This window comes from Trichosurus vulpecula, chromosome 7, assembly GCF_011100635.1.
Source record: "Trichosurus vulpecula isolate mTriVul1 chromosome 7, mTriVul1.pri, whole genome shotgun sequence".
Classification (NCBI taxonomy): Eukaryota; Metazoa; Chordata; class Mammalia; order Diprotodontia; family Phalangeridae; genus Trichosurus; species Trichosurus vulpecula.
Window position 1 is genome coordinate 8,298,843 of NC_050579.1, and position 15,087 is coordinate 8,313,929.

Consider the following 15,087-nt stretch of genomic DNA (forward strand, 5'->3'; position numbering starts at 1 on the left):
TGTGCCTGAACTGACCAATCTCACCACCAATCCATCTCCTAATACAGCTCTGCAGTGTTGGAACAGACTGAAGGGGGAGGGTTCAACTGGAAACCTACTTGAGTTGTTGCTGGCTGTTTCGCAAAAGCCTGCCTGGACGCTTACTTTCCATGGTCCAGGCTCTCAGAAAGTCAACAGATGGGAAACAGAAGTCCAGGAAAGACGGCAAGGTCATGGCCTGGAAGAGGAGACAACATTTCCCCAGATGTTAATAAGCAGCCCTCTTTAAAAAGCTCTTACTTATGGGTGATGATGGGCGCAGGGGGCAGAGTCTGCCTGATGAGACCACCTCCCAACTAGAAAGAAGGAACTTTTTTTTGGTGAATCTGAACCTACTCCACCAAGCTAGTTTCAAAAAATGAATTTCTGAAACTTGTGTATGTGTGTGCAAAGTGGGTCACCCCCTCCTACAACCCGAAGAAGAGGGAGGGAGGCCTGTCCTAAGTTTTATCAGTGAAGACTCTAGACTGCAGGGGCTGCCACCTTCTCTGGGGCCCAAATCCTACTGTGTGCTCCTTCATAGAGGAATTTCACAGTCAGGCTCTTTCAAGCTACAGGAATGAAAGGACGTAGCCTTATCTTTGCCATATGTTGCTCTGTCCTATTGTGAGACAGCCAGGTCATGGGCCTGCTTGCCTCGATAAAGGGGAATTACCCACGACTACCATCTGTCCCAGGAGACCATGTTTTCTCCTGGAGAGAACAGTCAGGTGTTTAGTTCTTACGCCTTAGTTCTCTACCTAACCAATTCTCTCCCAAGGAAAGCCTGGCCTCCTAACAGAAGGGAGCACTGTCCCGTGAGAACGATCGGGCCTTCTGGACAAGGATGGCCAGGATGAGCAGAGGCCACACAGTAGGGATTAAAGTGCAATCTTACACTTGGATCCAAAACCTCAATTCCACAAAAGGACAAGATGGGATTGATATGGCTGGTGCCAAAAGAGCTAACGCCATCCCAGGCAATGCAGTGATCGAGGGACTGTCCTGCGCCCAGGCTGGGCTCCACAGGAGGAAGGTGCTCCCGATGTTCTAGGCACCCCATTTTAAGAAAGACACAAATAAACCAGAGTCCCCTAACAGAGCAGCCAGATGCTGACTGGCTGTGAGCCTGTCGAAGAGAGGACTGAGGGAGGACCCAAGAGGGGACCTTGAATCTCTGAAGGGCTGCCCCTGCACAAGGGATACTTAAATTCTGCTCAGCCTCTGGGGCAAAGGGTTGGCCAGACAGAGACGTAGATTTGAGCTTAATGTGAGGAAAGACTTCCTGGTCATCAAAACTACTGAGAACCAGGAGGGGGCCAGGCTTCGAGGAAAGGCTAGTTGGCTATGGGCTCCTGGAGAGGCTGTGGAGGGGATCCACAGTCAAGGACAGGACGGCACCTAGCACTAATCCACCTGGCTCATCCAGGTAAAAATGGTTACCATCAGCCTTCAACAAAGACAAGAACCACATGCTAGAAAGGAAAGGGGATGCCCCATGGAGAACATTGGGCTTGCCTGGCATCTGTTGACAATGACTGAGGCGCTGGCTCAGACAGAAGGGCTGCAGGCCAGCAGCTGAAGGAACCCCACACCAGGAAAATGCCCATGCTCTGTTCTTGTGCCCCCTCTTGGTGGTCACCCTGATTGCGGCACACCTCAGGGGAAAAGCAAGGAAGGGCCAGCTGAATGCTGCGCTGGCCAGAAACCATAGCACCCTTGAAATATGCTGAGAAAAAGCCTGACCTGAGTCTTGAGATCCGCCACCGAAGCCTCTTCAGAGATCTCAACGTCCCCCACAAAAGTAAAGGGAATTTCAGGCTGGATAGCTCTATGCAGATCTGGGCACACAATAAATACAAACAGGTCACCTACAGGAGACGGCATTTTGGGCTGCATTTCCCAAGAATGGCAGGATGGGAGTCTGACTCCTTCATCCCAACTACATTACCTGGAAGGGAAAACAGCTACGCAATGGGAGAGAGAAATGAAAACAATGAAAAACAAGAAAGTGGGAAGAAAAATGAGAAAATGCCCTAAGGGACCAGAAGCCCTTCCTAAGTGGGGACAGGAAACGCAGATGCCTGTGAAGGGGATACTTCTTCCCTACGTCACCTTAAAAAACTGACATCTTTGCCTTTTCCATCAATCTTCTCACGAATGGAAAAGGAAACCCTAAAAAGTCAGCACCCTGGCCCCAGTGACACACAGGAGGAATGTGTGCTTCCATACAGGCTTCCTCGTCTGTCCTTTGAAGACAGTGAGGCATCGGAACACTGTTAAGGACTCACACAGGTTCATTTTTTAAGACCACAGGGCTGGCTTCTGGCCAGGCCCTGCTCACTGCCTCGCTGATGTGACTTTGAGCAAGATGGCCCCTGACAAGGTGGCACATCCCCGGGGAGGAGGGGCCTGGAGACCCTGGCCTAAAAGGGAGGATGGCAGGAAGCAGGGAGGCTTAGCCTCAGGGAAGATAAGACAGGACCCCTTCTCAGGGAGAGTGGACCCAGAACACAGTGCTTGTGAACCCTCACTGTCTAGGCCTATTAAATGACACCAATCTCAAAGGTTCTGTTGGGTACCCCATGGGAAGGCACCCAGAGAACACAATTATATAAATATCACCTAGTATTACTACTCACTGGAACTCCTGCTCACCCACCCAAAAAAAGGATTTTATATGTGGTTTATAAATTACAGGCCCATGGACCCTGGCAAACTATTGCTAATAACTTTTCTGCTAATTTTTTGAAACCAGAAACAACCACACCGGCCTTCCACATCCATTGGCCATTATGTCTAGTGCTGTAATCACATTTGGACTTACCACCTCCTTCAGGGGTGGTTCTCAAAGCCTCCATCTGGTGAGTGATGAGGTTCACTTGGTCCTGGGGGTTTTCTTGCCATCCAGAGGGAACTGATGGATGGTACCACCAGATAGGCACTTTTAGGAAACCCTGGAGAGTGAAACCTATTTCTCAACTATTACAATGGAAATGAATGCAAATGAGCTCGGACAGAACCAATGCAATAACCACAGGGGCCCCCTTCCCCCAACCTGCCCCAGCCAGGGCTATTCCATAATCCATCCAAGGTGCGACACTGTTTATCCGGCCCAAATGGGATGGATTCACCAACTCTATTCCTCCCAGCAAGATGGAGGCCCACCAGGCTTTCCCACATTTCCTGCCTCCAGGACCTCCAAACTCAGCCCTGTCTTCTGATGCCCTGACACAAACTGAAGCCCTGGGACCTTGCCATGCCTTCCTCTGCCTCAGCCTTAGAATGTCCTGTTCTGTGTTGTCACCCCCACAGAGGGCATGAGGGAGCCCTTGAACACAAGCCCATCTGGCTCTTTAGATCGTATCCCCATCATTTGGCACAAGGCTTGGCACACAGTCAGCTTGCAGAAGAAGGCCTTCAAATTCACACTTTCATGCATTCTTTTTAGGTCTAGGAACCTGGCATAATATGCTCAGCATTTTAAACCAAAAAAATGTTACTCATTAAATAAACATGAAAAAAGAGCACAAGTTGGACAGTACTAAAGAATAGCAAATTAAACACACCAAGTATTAAAAATACTGAAATGAGTAACTTGTTTTTAGGCACAAACCAATACCCTGGAAAAACCACTCCTAATAAAAAAATAGGCTTATTGTAGATAATGGCTTTTTAATCCATTCAGACAATTTCTTTGAGCATTTTTAAACGGAGCAACAATTGGTCAGCCTTGTCTCAATTACTGGGGAACCGAAATGTACACAGAGAGCACTTAAGGGCCGAGCCTCTTGCTGCTTCCCGTGGGCCCTGGCCCAGACGAGAAGAGCAAACACTAGCACCCTGGAGGACAGCAGTCATAGCATCTGATGGGGCAGCGGTTCTCACCGCAAGGATGCCCTGCCCTGCCCAAGCAAGTGCCAACCTCCCTCCCTTCTCTCACGTCTTCACTCCTTCCCTTGCTCCCTCCCTCAGCCCTTCTCTGTCTCCTTCCCTTCCTCCATTCCTCTCACTCCTTCACTCATTCTCTCCCTCCGTCACTCCCTCCCTTGCTCCCTTCCTCAGCCCTTCTCTTTCTCCTTCCCTTCCTCCATTCCTCTCACTCCTTCACTCACTCTCTCCATCACTCCTTCCCTTGCTCCCTCTCTCAGCCCTTCTGTCTCCTTCCCCTCCTCTATCCCTCCCACTCCTCTTCCTCCATCCCTCTCACTTCTTCACTCATTCCCTCCTTCACTCACTCCTTCATTCCTTTATTCCCTCATTTACTCCTTCGCTTGCTCCCTCCCTCATTCAATCAAATCAATCTCTTCAGAGTCATCATCTTACCTTGGGTGGGAGTTTCCCTTCAGATAAGACCAAAGTATCCCCACTGCTGATCATAAGCTCACTCAGGGAAGCATTCTAGGGGTAGAGAAAACATTCTGTTATGGTGTCTGGATTATCAATACCTTTTCAGCTAAACACTGACAAGAATTAACCAACATTCAATCAGCAAATTGGTGGTAGTGGTTTCAGAATCTACTGTGTCCCTGGGAATAGAAACATGAAAACCTTAAGAAAGGGATCCTGCCCTCCAGGAGGTTACATTCTGGTTAAGGAGACAAGATTCAGAGACATAAGGAAACACCATGGAACCAGGAGCCAAATGTTGCTGGGGCGAGCTCACCCATGAAAGCCAGGGTGGTCAGGGAGGCTTCGAGAAAGGGAAAGAAGAAGGGGCAGGGGGTGCAATGTGGATACATGGGGAGAGGGGAAGGCCATTTAGGCCTCAGGAAGCACATGAAGAAAGGCACGAGGGCAGAGAAGGAGTGTGGGCCATTTGGGGGATCACTACTCTTCATGGGCAGAGGGCCTATGCTGAGGGCCAGTAAAAGTACTATGTCTGGAGGTTGGAGAATGAGTCTGGGGTTTCAAAAGCCAAGTAGAAGAGTTAATAAACTGGCTACCAATAAAACCTTTGCAAATGGGGTTTACAGAAGAACAATCTGGCTGAGATACAGGAGCACCCTGAAGCAGCAGGATCGGATAAGAGACTGTACAATAATCTGGGTGGGTAAGACGGTAAGGACCTGTCTGGACTGGGGTGGTGACCAGTGGCTAGGAGAAATATTTTATAGGAAAAAATAAAAAGAAATTAATGGGAAGGTATGGATGGGGGATAAGAAAAGAAGAAAGAGTCAACAGTGACTGAAATGTTTAAACCAGAGTCTCTCATGCCACTGTTAGAAAATGGAAAGATGGGAACAGAAGTCTGTTGCTGAGTTGGTTTTTTGTTTGTTTAGAGGTGGGAGATAAAGCATAAATAAGTCCAATTTTACACAGCTTGAGCTTTAAGTGACACCAAGATATTAAAGGAGACATCTCCTGTGGACAGCTGGACATTTGGGTCAAAAGCTCAGGTGAGAAGACAGGACAGGAGACAGACACAGGCATCATCAACATGGAGGTGATAACCAAGAGCAGGAATAGACCCAAGCCTTTGTTGTTTTCAATATCCCAGAGTCAGGAGAAAGTATCCCTATAATGAAGGCTGTGAGGTCCTGGCAGAGCAGCCTCTGGAAATGGGGGTCAACATGTCTCTACCTCAGAGGGAACTCAGTGCTCTTACCCAACAATGCTGGAGCAAGGCGCGTGGGCACCAGTCATCTTAAGGACTTATTTCCCTCTCAGTGGGTCATCTTCAGCAGACTAGACTAATAGTATGAGCAAAGCAGAAGATGGATGGGGAAGGCTGGGGGGAATGGGAACCTTTGGACACCTGGCTTTTAGAAAGCCCCAGTGTGAATGGCAATCTAGGTTTCTGGGCCCATTTAATAGTATTTAATGGTATTTAATTTAGTGCATCATCAACCTAAGGACTCCAAAGAAACAAGACGATTTCTTAAGGTGCTTTAAAGAGTTTGAGAATACCCAACTGTCCAGCGTAGCCAGCCACAGCCTCTGTGACCTGCTAGATGAAATGAACACTCCTGAGAAGCCCCTAGAGGATGCTTCCCATGCTCCAAATTGAGGATTTGGGCTCAGATATTGCCAATGCATTATGCCAGCTCATCAATGATCACATGAAATAATCTGTAAAGCACTTATCAGAGTGCCTGGCACACAGTAGGAGCTTAATAAACGCTTGCTCCCTTGCCCCTCCCCTCCATCAGTGGCCCAAATGCCTCCTGCCTTTAGCTGGGTCTAAGACCAAGATGTACTCTCCAAGTCAAAAGGAAGAGCAGGAGGGCTGACTGAGGTTCTCACTGATGTAACCACCATCACAGAGGGAGCTCTTTGGAACTCTCTAAACCACACAGCTTCTAGAATACTCCAAAGTTTCTCTCTTCCTAGGCATCTCTAAAACCCTGAACCACCAAATTTGAGAGACAGGAGGAGCCTCAGAGGTCAGCAATCAGTTAGTTTGATCAGTATCATTAAATCCAAAGTGTGATTTTACAGATGAGAGAACAGGGCAGGAGCTGTTAAGGGGCATGTCTGAGGTCACCTGTTCGGTGAGTGGCCAAGCCACAAGGATGACTTCCGCCTGCTTATGACCACCCCCAATGCCAGGGGAGCAGCCCCTTGCTCACGGGGAGGACAAGTCTATAACTGTATCACGGGTTACAAGATAGTTAGCCATTCGGGGAAATAGAAATTAATTAGAAAACATCTTACTTCCTCATTTAAAGGCTCTCCAGCTTCAAAGCACCAATCGACTTTTCGCAAATGCCATGAGTCACCTATGATGAAATAAAAATCTGGATGAAGGAATTCTAAAGAGTCATAAGTTATAAGGACGCTCGTCAGGAGGCAACATTCTTTTGATCAAATGCGGCACAAACGGAGCAATGTGGGAGGGAGGCAGGGGCCAAGGGCACCAACTGGTGCACTGATGGATGCACCCCGCCCCTGGCCAGATTGTCAGACGCATCACCTCTCCTCCAACAAGAAGGAGTGGGTGGGAAGAGTCCACACATGTCCTCCCAGTACTTAACTCAGCCCCCTCCATGGGGAATTTCAGGCCTCTGACCAAATACCACATGCTGCTGCATGCTATAAAAATGAATGAATTAGACGTGAACAGACATAAATAATGAAGGTCTATCAAGTCACCAGGTACAGATGAGGCAAGATAGGAGAAAGAACAAAAAGGTGAGGAAGGGGGCAAAGTGGCTGAGGCTCGGATGGCCTGAGGCTCTTGGACAACAGCCAGAAGAAGCCTGGTTGGCGTCTGGGTCTTTAAGGAATCTGCTCACTGCCAATAAAAGGCAGTGAGCTCAACTCTGTGTGAGGAGAAAAGGAGGAAAGATATCCCAAAGTAGAAGGCAAAGTTAGGACATGAACCACTGGTCCAGCACAGGATCTGGATTTCTGGGATGCATTTAAAAAGAATGGTAAGCCCTTGGCTAGGGATGAACTCCAAATAGCAAGGACCAAGAAAAGCAGGCCAGGACTCTGAAGGACTGGCAGACAGGACTGCTAAGCTACCATTTCAGACAATGGAAAGGCCACACAACCAGAGGCAAATGCTGCCTTCACTTTTTAAAGAAATAGAGAGACCCTGCAGCAATACAGACCAGCCATCTTGCCTTTAATTCTGGCAATGCCTCTGGCAACCAGACTTCTTGACTCCAGTGACTTCCTTGCCTCCCAACCTTGGCCAGCTCCCAACATGGCCACACCTCCAGCTCTGCTGTTTCCCCTTCCCAGAAACTCTGCCCCGAGGCTACTTCTCTCTCTAAACATATTTTTTATCTTTGGTGCCTGAACTATCCCCACTGTCCCATTGCAGCTACCTCAGTTCACCTTCACATCTGTACTGACCCCAAGGTTTCCTGCCTTCATGCTCCACTGGTCCCTGCTCAGCCAGCTCTCATGGCAGATGCCCTCTGTTCAAATGGAGATCAGTGGTCATAAAGATTTTGTATAGACAAGAAAGCAGGCATATGGGATGAAAGTCACATGGTCTCTTGGTCACCTATTTTGGGTATTACTGCAGTCAAAGAGACAGTGATGTTCCTTAGGCACTAACCCTCTCTCTCCTGTACTAGAACTAAAGAATGTGAACGAGATAAAATCACACCATCCAGTAGATCCACGGCCACACCTGAGCTACCAGGGGATGGTAGAAGCGCTACACTCGGCCTTCAGCGTCACAGTTTCCAGCAGTGCTTACAGAGACAGGAACGGCAACAAAGAGAGCAAAGATGGGACAACAGCGGACCTGTGAGAGCCATGGCAGACCAAGCAGAGTGGTCACTGAGGAGCTGACACACAAAGAATACAGAGGAAAGGGAGGATACGGAAAGGGCAGACATTACTGGGAGAACATCAGCGACTTCCCACCCAGAGGCCTACTTTCTGCGTCAAGGGCATCCTTCATGAGGGTTACTGTTAGGGAGTAAGAGGCTTTCACAAGCATCCTGACCACTCCCCAATTAAAGTGTGGAGAACAAATTTCACTGGGCTTATTTGTGGATTAGGAAAAAGCCTCTGATTTGGTAGGAATACAACACCTTTTAAAGGCCATTTTACAACAATAAGATCAGGAGCAAGGATCCCATGATCACCACCATTATTCAGTGTTGCACTAGAAATGCCAGCTATAGCAATAAGAAAAAGAAATTGAAGGAATTAGAATAGACAATGAGGAAACAAAACTATGCCTCTTTGTAGATGATATGATGGCATACTTAGAGAACCCTAGAGAATCAACTAAAAAACAAGCTGAGGTAATTATCAACTTTAGCAAAGTTGCGGGATAGGATTAAATCATCAGCATTTCTATAGGCTACCAACAAAACCCAAAAGGAAGAGACAGAAAGAGAAATTCCATTTAAATAATTACTACAGACAACATAAAATACTTGGGAATCTACTTGCCAAGACAAACCGAGGAACTGTATGAACACAATTACAAAATATTTTTCACACAAATAAAGTCAGATCTAAACAATTAGAAAAATATTAATTGCCAATATGACAATTCTATCTAAATTAATTTCCTCATTCAGTGCCACATCAATAAAACTATCAAAGAATTATTTCATAGAGCTAGAAAAACAGTAACAAAATTCATCTAGAAGAACAAAAGGTCAAGAACATCAAGGGAACCAGTGAACAAAGGTTAAGGAAAGTGGCCTAACCATACCAGATCTCTGCCTTTATTATAAGGCAGTCACCATCAAAACGATCTGCTACTGGCTAAGAAATAGAATAGGGAATTAGTGGAATAGATTAGGTACACAAGGCACAGAAGTAAACAACCACTACAGAGGGTGCAGTGCGTACAGCCCGAGGCCTAGGGTCAGGAAGAGGCACCATCCCAAGTGCAAATCTGGCCTCGCATATTCAGTAGCCCTCTGACCCTGCACCAGTCACGTCACCCTGTTTGCCTGTTTCCTCATCTGTAAAATGAGCTGGAGAACAAACTGCTCTAGGATCTTTGCCAAGAAAACCCCAATGGGGTCACAAAGAGCTGGACATGACTGACACAAATGACCACATTAATCTAGAATGCGATAAACCCCTAAACTCAAGCTTTGCAGTAAGAACTGAATCATTTAACAGAAATTGCTGGGGAAACTGGAAAGCAGTTTGGCAGAAACTAGACATAGATCAACATCTGACACCATACATCAAGGTTAAGGTCAAAATGGAGAAATGATTTAGACACAAAGGGTCATATCCTAAGTAAATTATGGGAACGTGGAAAAACGTGCCTTTCAGATCTACGGATAAGGGAAGACTTTAGGAGCAAACAAGAGATAAAGGAGATTACAGGAAGTAAAATATAATTTTCATTATACAAAATTAAATAGCTTTTGGCACAAACAAAACTAATGCAGTCAAAACTAGATGGAAAATGGGAAAGTAGGGGAAAATTTTCCAACAGTTTCTCTGACAAAGGCTTCATTTCTCAACTACATAGGTAACTGAATTAAATTTATAAAAATGAGTCATTCCCCAATTGATAAATGGGCACAGGATATGAACAGGAAGTTTTTCAAAAGAAGAAATCAAAACTATCAATACTCACATGAAAATTGCTCTAAATCACTACTGATTAGAGAAATGCAAATGAAAACCACTCTGAGACAGCGTCTCATACTCATCAGAGAGATTACCATGAGAGAAAAGGAAAATGAGGAAGGCCAGAGAGGCCACGCTGGGGATGGAGCCGTAGACATGTCCGGCCATTCTGGAGAACAGCTTGGAACTGCCCAAAGGGCTAGAGAAATGTGCAGACTCTTCTGAGCCAGCACTATCACTATATCCTAAAGAGACCAAAGGAAAGGAAAAAGGACCTATTTGTATACTAATATTCATCGCAGCTCTTTCTGTGGGGGCAAAGAATTGGAAATTGAGGGAATCTCCAATTAATTAATTGGGGAATGGCTGATTGATTGTGATGGAGTATTATTTTGCTATAAGAAATGATGAGCAGGATGGCTTCAGAAAAACCTGGGAGGACTTAGACAAACTGATGCAAAGTGAAGTGATCAGAACCAGGAGGACACTACACAGCATCAGTAATACTGTAAGGATGATCAACCGTGAAAGACTTAGCTGCTCTGATCAAGACAATTCCAAACGACCTGTGATGGAAAGTGCTACCCATCTCCAGACAGACAACTGAGGAACTCTAATTCAAGTACAATTTTTTTGAAGTATAATTATTTTTATTATTTTGTATTTTCTTTTGCGACATGGCCAATATAGAAATATGTTTTGCATGTCCTCACAGGTGTAATCAAAATCAAATTGTTTGCCTTCTCAAGGAGGGGGCTAGGGCAAGAGGAAAAAAGAATCTGGAATTCAAAATTTTTAAAAATGAAAGTTAAAATTCTTTACAGGTAACTGGAAAATAATGAAATAAATAAAAATAACTTTTAAAAGAAAGAAAAGTAAATCAAATCAAGTAGTGTACTATGTTGCTGTATATCACTGAGCCATGCAATAGGATTATCTCCAAAGGACTAAGACTGAGGGTCACCCAGACAGCAACGGCGATTGGTATGTGGGGTATAGCCCCACACAGCCAACTGGGAGCTCTGAAGAACTAGAATCAAGGGCAACACCAAAGAATGTATGATAGGAAGAAAAGATGAGCTGGTCATAGGAGGCCGCTGGAATCCCCTACTTTTGGGTCTCTTGCACACTGGGTGGGTCCTCCATGACAAAGCCATGGTGAGACACGGAGGAGGGATGAACGGGATATGCGGACTTGGATGACAGAGACGTCTCCAAAATGAGGAGGTCACTGCTTCCCTGGGCCCTCCTGCCCTTCCCGTACCACAAGCCCCCAGGGCTCTCACCCCTAACCCTCCCCTCAACTCTCCCACTGAAAGCACAAGATCCTCAGACCAGGACTCATAGTGGCCACCTCTGCTCTTCCTGCTTCATGGACATCATCTCACCCTGCGGGATAGGCAGCAAGGAGCTGTTCAACCTTGTTCTTTTTCCTCTTTTGGTCGATTCTAAAGGGCCTTAATTTCCCCCCAAATACCGTCTATCTACTAGTGCTTTTGATTTTCAAGGAGTCCAAAGAAGGTGTAGCCACACTGCCCGCCAAGAGCACAGGAAACAGACCCAAAGGTCCCAGAGGCTTATCGTGTGGGAAGGACAGTGAGGAAAAGGCGGTAAACCACGCTGCACATCATCCTAGCCACTGACCTTGCAGACCAGCTTTCTCCAGCATCTTCTTCAAACACTAAGTGAAAAAAGCACAGAAAAGTTATGCTCCAGGTTAGTGAGATCCTCTGAAGATGGGGCTGGCCTTCTCAGCAGGCCCACCTTCCTGAAGGGGCAAAGTCCATGCCCAGGAGGCCCAAGCTGCCACACCTGGGCCTGGGCCACCTCTGCAGCCACCCCAGGCCTCTGGGGCACCTCCCCACTGGGAAGACCAGGGCGTCCACCACGGTCTCGGGGCAAGAGGGCCCAGGCTCTCCTCAGGGCGAGGATGCTGTCACTTACTTCGCTCACAGAGACTGCTGACTCCACGATGATCTCCATCATCAGACTGGACTCAAAGTCACTGCCCACCGTGAAAAACAGGAAGAGCTGGAAAAGGCCGACAAGCTGAGGTGAGGGGCTCCCAGGGCTGCCCGATCCAGCCAGACCTCGGCACGTTGCCCTTCCCAGGGGATGATCAATTTCTGATGTGAGTCCCTGATCTCCCAGAAAAGCAGATTGGCGGCCAATGGTCCGCCCCCAGCGCTTAAGGACCCCAGGGGAGGGGGGGCCCTCCTGGCAATCCCTGAACGAGGCTGAGCCTTAATGGGATCCTAGGACAAATCTGATGGCCTGGGGGGGTGGTGGTGGCGCAGAACACAGGAATGCTGACAACCCCCTACTCAAGCTGAGAAAAACAGCTCAGACAGATGCAGCGGAATTGAGGGGCTGCTGCAAGCTCGGACCACCAACATTCCCCAGGAGAGATGAAGGGCCAGGCGGATATGCTCCCAAAAAGGCCCACAGTGTCTGCAGGGGTGGACACAGGAGTGCTTCTCACCCCCCCCATGCACATGCATACATGCACACACACGCACACAGCATACATGTACATGCACAAATACATATGCATACACACACATACACTCACACACTGCACACACACACACACACACTTGACACGTGCACATACATACACACACACATGCATACACAAGCACACACAGACACACACACACACACACACCCCAACACTACAGGGTCAGGACCTCTGGATAGTGCCATGTTACGGTCTCAGAGCCCCGGTCTTTTTACCTGGGAGGAAGTCGGAGCTCTGCCACGACAAAGCCCCAACAAACTGCCCATTTCCATCTCTGCTTCAGCCACGGTGTAATGCTCCGGCACTGCCAAGGACACCAATGGACATAGTGAGAGGGCCGACCTTAGCCTCAGGCCCTACACAGGACTCACCAAACTGAGCAGGAAGGAGCCCGGCAGTCAGCAGGCTCAAAGAGCCCGCCGGGTTCTGGGGGCCCCACCAGGATGCTGAGCTGAGGCAGAGCCCAGAGGCCCAGGGTCCTCTGCCAAAAGAACAGTCTCTCTTGTTACTGAAGGACAAAGGAAACAAAGACTCGAGGGTGCAGCATCAGCTCAGTGTGACCAGAGGCTAAGAAGGAGCTCCCCAGTGAAGGCACCAAGGTCGGCCTGGGCCAAGCCTCTCACCAGACTGGCAGGCAAAGACACAGTCCATGACAGTCAAGGGCAGGAAGGAGGGTAATAGGGCCAGTCTGAAGCTTCCTGCATCCCACAATTCCAAGGTCTGTCCATGTCTGGCTTGGACCCAGAGTCAGGAAGGGGGATGGGAGCAGAGGCAGAGGGCATCTTAATCCAAAATGGCCTCAGCATGAGACGCCTTCCTTACACCGCTGATGGGAGTCTGAGGGTCAGACCCAGCGCAATAAGAAACATAATGCTAGAGAAGAAGCAGCCACAGGGAGGAAGCCAGAAAGGCTTGGAGGGTGTGGCGCAGAGCAGGGCCTGAGAGAATAAGGACTTCCCCAGAAAGAAAGGAGTGACAGTATGTGTGTGTGTGTTTGCACACGTGTGAGCACACACGGGCACTGGACCAGGAGAGGTCAGCATGAGCTGGCCAAGAGGAGTGCGTACTAGAGAGCAAGATGGCCCCAAGAGCCCAGCTCTCCTGTGCAGGCTTGCCGAGGCCAGTCACTGCAATGACAGGGAAGCCTTTGGCAGATTGGGTCATGGATCTTAGCGTCACTTTGCGCAGACCTCTTTGGAAGGCAGATGAGGTGGACTTAGGCAGGAACTCTTCCGCTCATCCCCATGCGAGGTCTCTGAGGAAGTCACATCATGGTCCCATTCGCCCCCACGAAGAAAGGGCTGAGCATGAAGGAGACGGGGCCCACGTGCAGCCGGCCTGTCCCCTGAGTTTTGAGGACACCAGGAAGGACCAAAGGAATAAACCGCAGGAAAACTAAGTGAGCCCAGCGGACAGTGGGCTAGGTTTGAATTCAGCAAGAGTGAAGTTCACATCCTACTTCAGAAACTGCTCTCCTCATCTATAAAAAGGGGCCAGACTCCACAGCCAAACCACCCTCCAACCTCATGTCCAGATCACCACAAAGGCAGCCTCCCTCCACCCTCCACGAGGGCAGCCACGGGGCCAGGCCACGGCCAGTGAGAACCCACCTACCTGGAGAAAGCAGCTGGCCATTTCGATCGATCAGCCTCAAGCAGCTGTTATTAACTGGAGGCACAAAGAGCATAAAGTGGCAGGTCAAGTGCGGGAGAGTCAGAGAACCCAGCCTGGGAGAAGCCGCTAGAACCCCGGATCTCCTAAGGCAGCTCCACCCCCACACTGCAGGTTACACTGCTTGTGCCCCCAGCCATTCACTGTTCTGAGCACTCCCCTTTCCTACACCCTCGGAGACTTCAATCATTTATTAAAATCCGATAACCCCCGGGGTCATCACCTGCTCCCCCCAAGATACTTGTTTTACTTTAATCTCAGCACCTGTCAAAGCCCCACCTCCTTCCTGAAACACATTTGGTTTTACCCATATCTAAAAATGCACCTACCCAGCTCCTCCTGCAACCCCAATTCCTTGATGGCTTTGATTCTAATGTCCAATAGCATCTGAAACAGAAAAACACATGAGTGAATGAAATCAGGCATCCCTGGCACCTAAAAGCCATGCTAATGACTGGGCATAACCAGGCATCCTGGGCCACACAGAGTCACTAGGAGGCAAGACGCCAAGGAGGGAAGCAAAGGGGCATGTGGAGGAAATGCCTGGTCATAGCTCTTGGCCCAGCTTTAAAGAGTTTTAAATTCCTGGCAACTCCAAAAGTTATCTCATCTCAAAGTGCTCTTTCTTTGAAATGTGGGCTTCTCCAAATCCAGTACTCCACCCTTAGGCTAGCATTAAAACTAAGAAACTCCCTTTAATCAAGGACTGAGGAATTGATGTTGACCAAAAGGCAGAAAATGAATAAAAAATGTTCAGTTTTTATGATTGCAAAGGAAAGGAAACAAGACTTGTAAACTGGGGAGTTTGTAAAATTGATTTTTAGGTGGAGAAAGAGAGAGAAGACTCACATCAACTCAAAAGA

The 15,087-nt window shown here is 48.1% G+C and overlaps 1 protein-coding gene across 1 annotated transcript in view; it reads right to left on the reverse strand.

Moving 5' to 3' along the window:
• Window positions 1-15,087, reverse strand: part of USP40 (ubiquitin specific peptidase 40) — a 61,679-nt gene that overhangs the window by 7,044 nt on the left and 39,548 nt on the right. Inside the window, 10 exon segments of the mRNA XM_036766347.1 lie at window positions 99-217; window positions 1,765-1,859; window positions 2,846-2,975; window positions 4,345-4,419; window positions 6,676-6,740; window positions 11,677-11,713; window positions 11,977-12,063; window positions 12,769-12,857; window positions 14,168-14,221; window positions 14,554-14,611. Coding sequence (XP_036622242.1) covers window positions 99-217; window positions 1,765-1,859; window positions 2,846-2,975; window positions 4,345-4,419; window positions 6,676-6,740; window positions 11,677-11,713; window positions 11,977-12,063; window positions 12,769-12,857; window positions 14,168-14,221; window positions 14,554-14,611 — 809 coding nt within the window.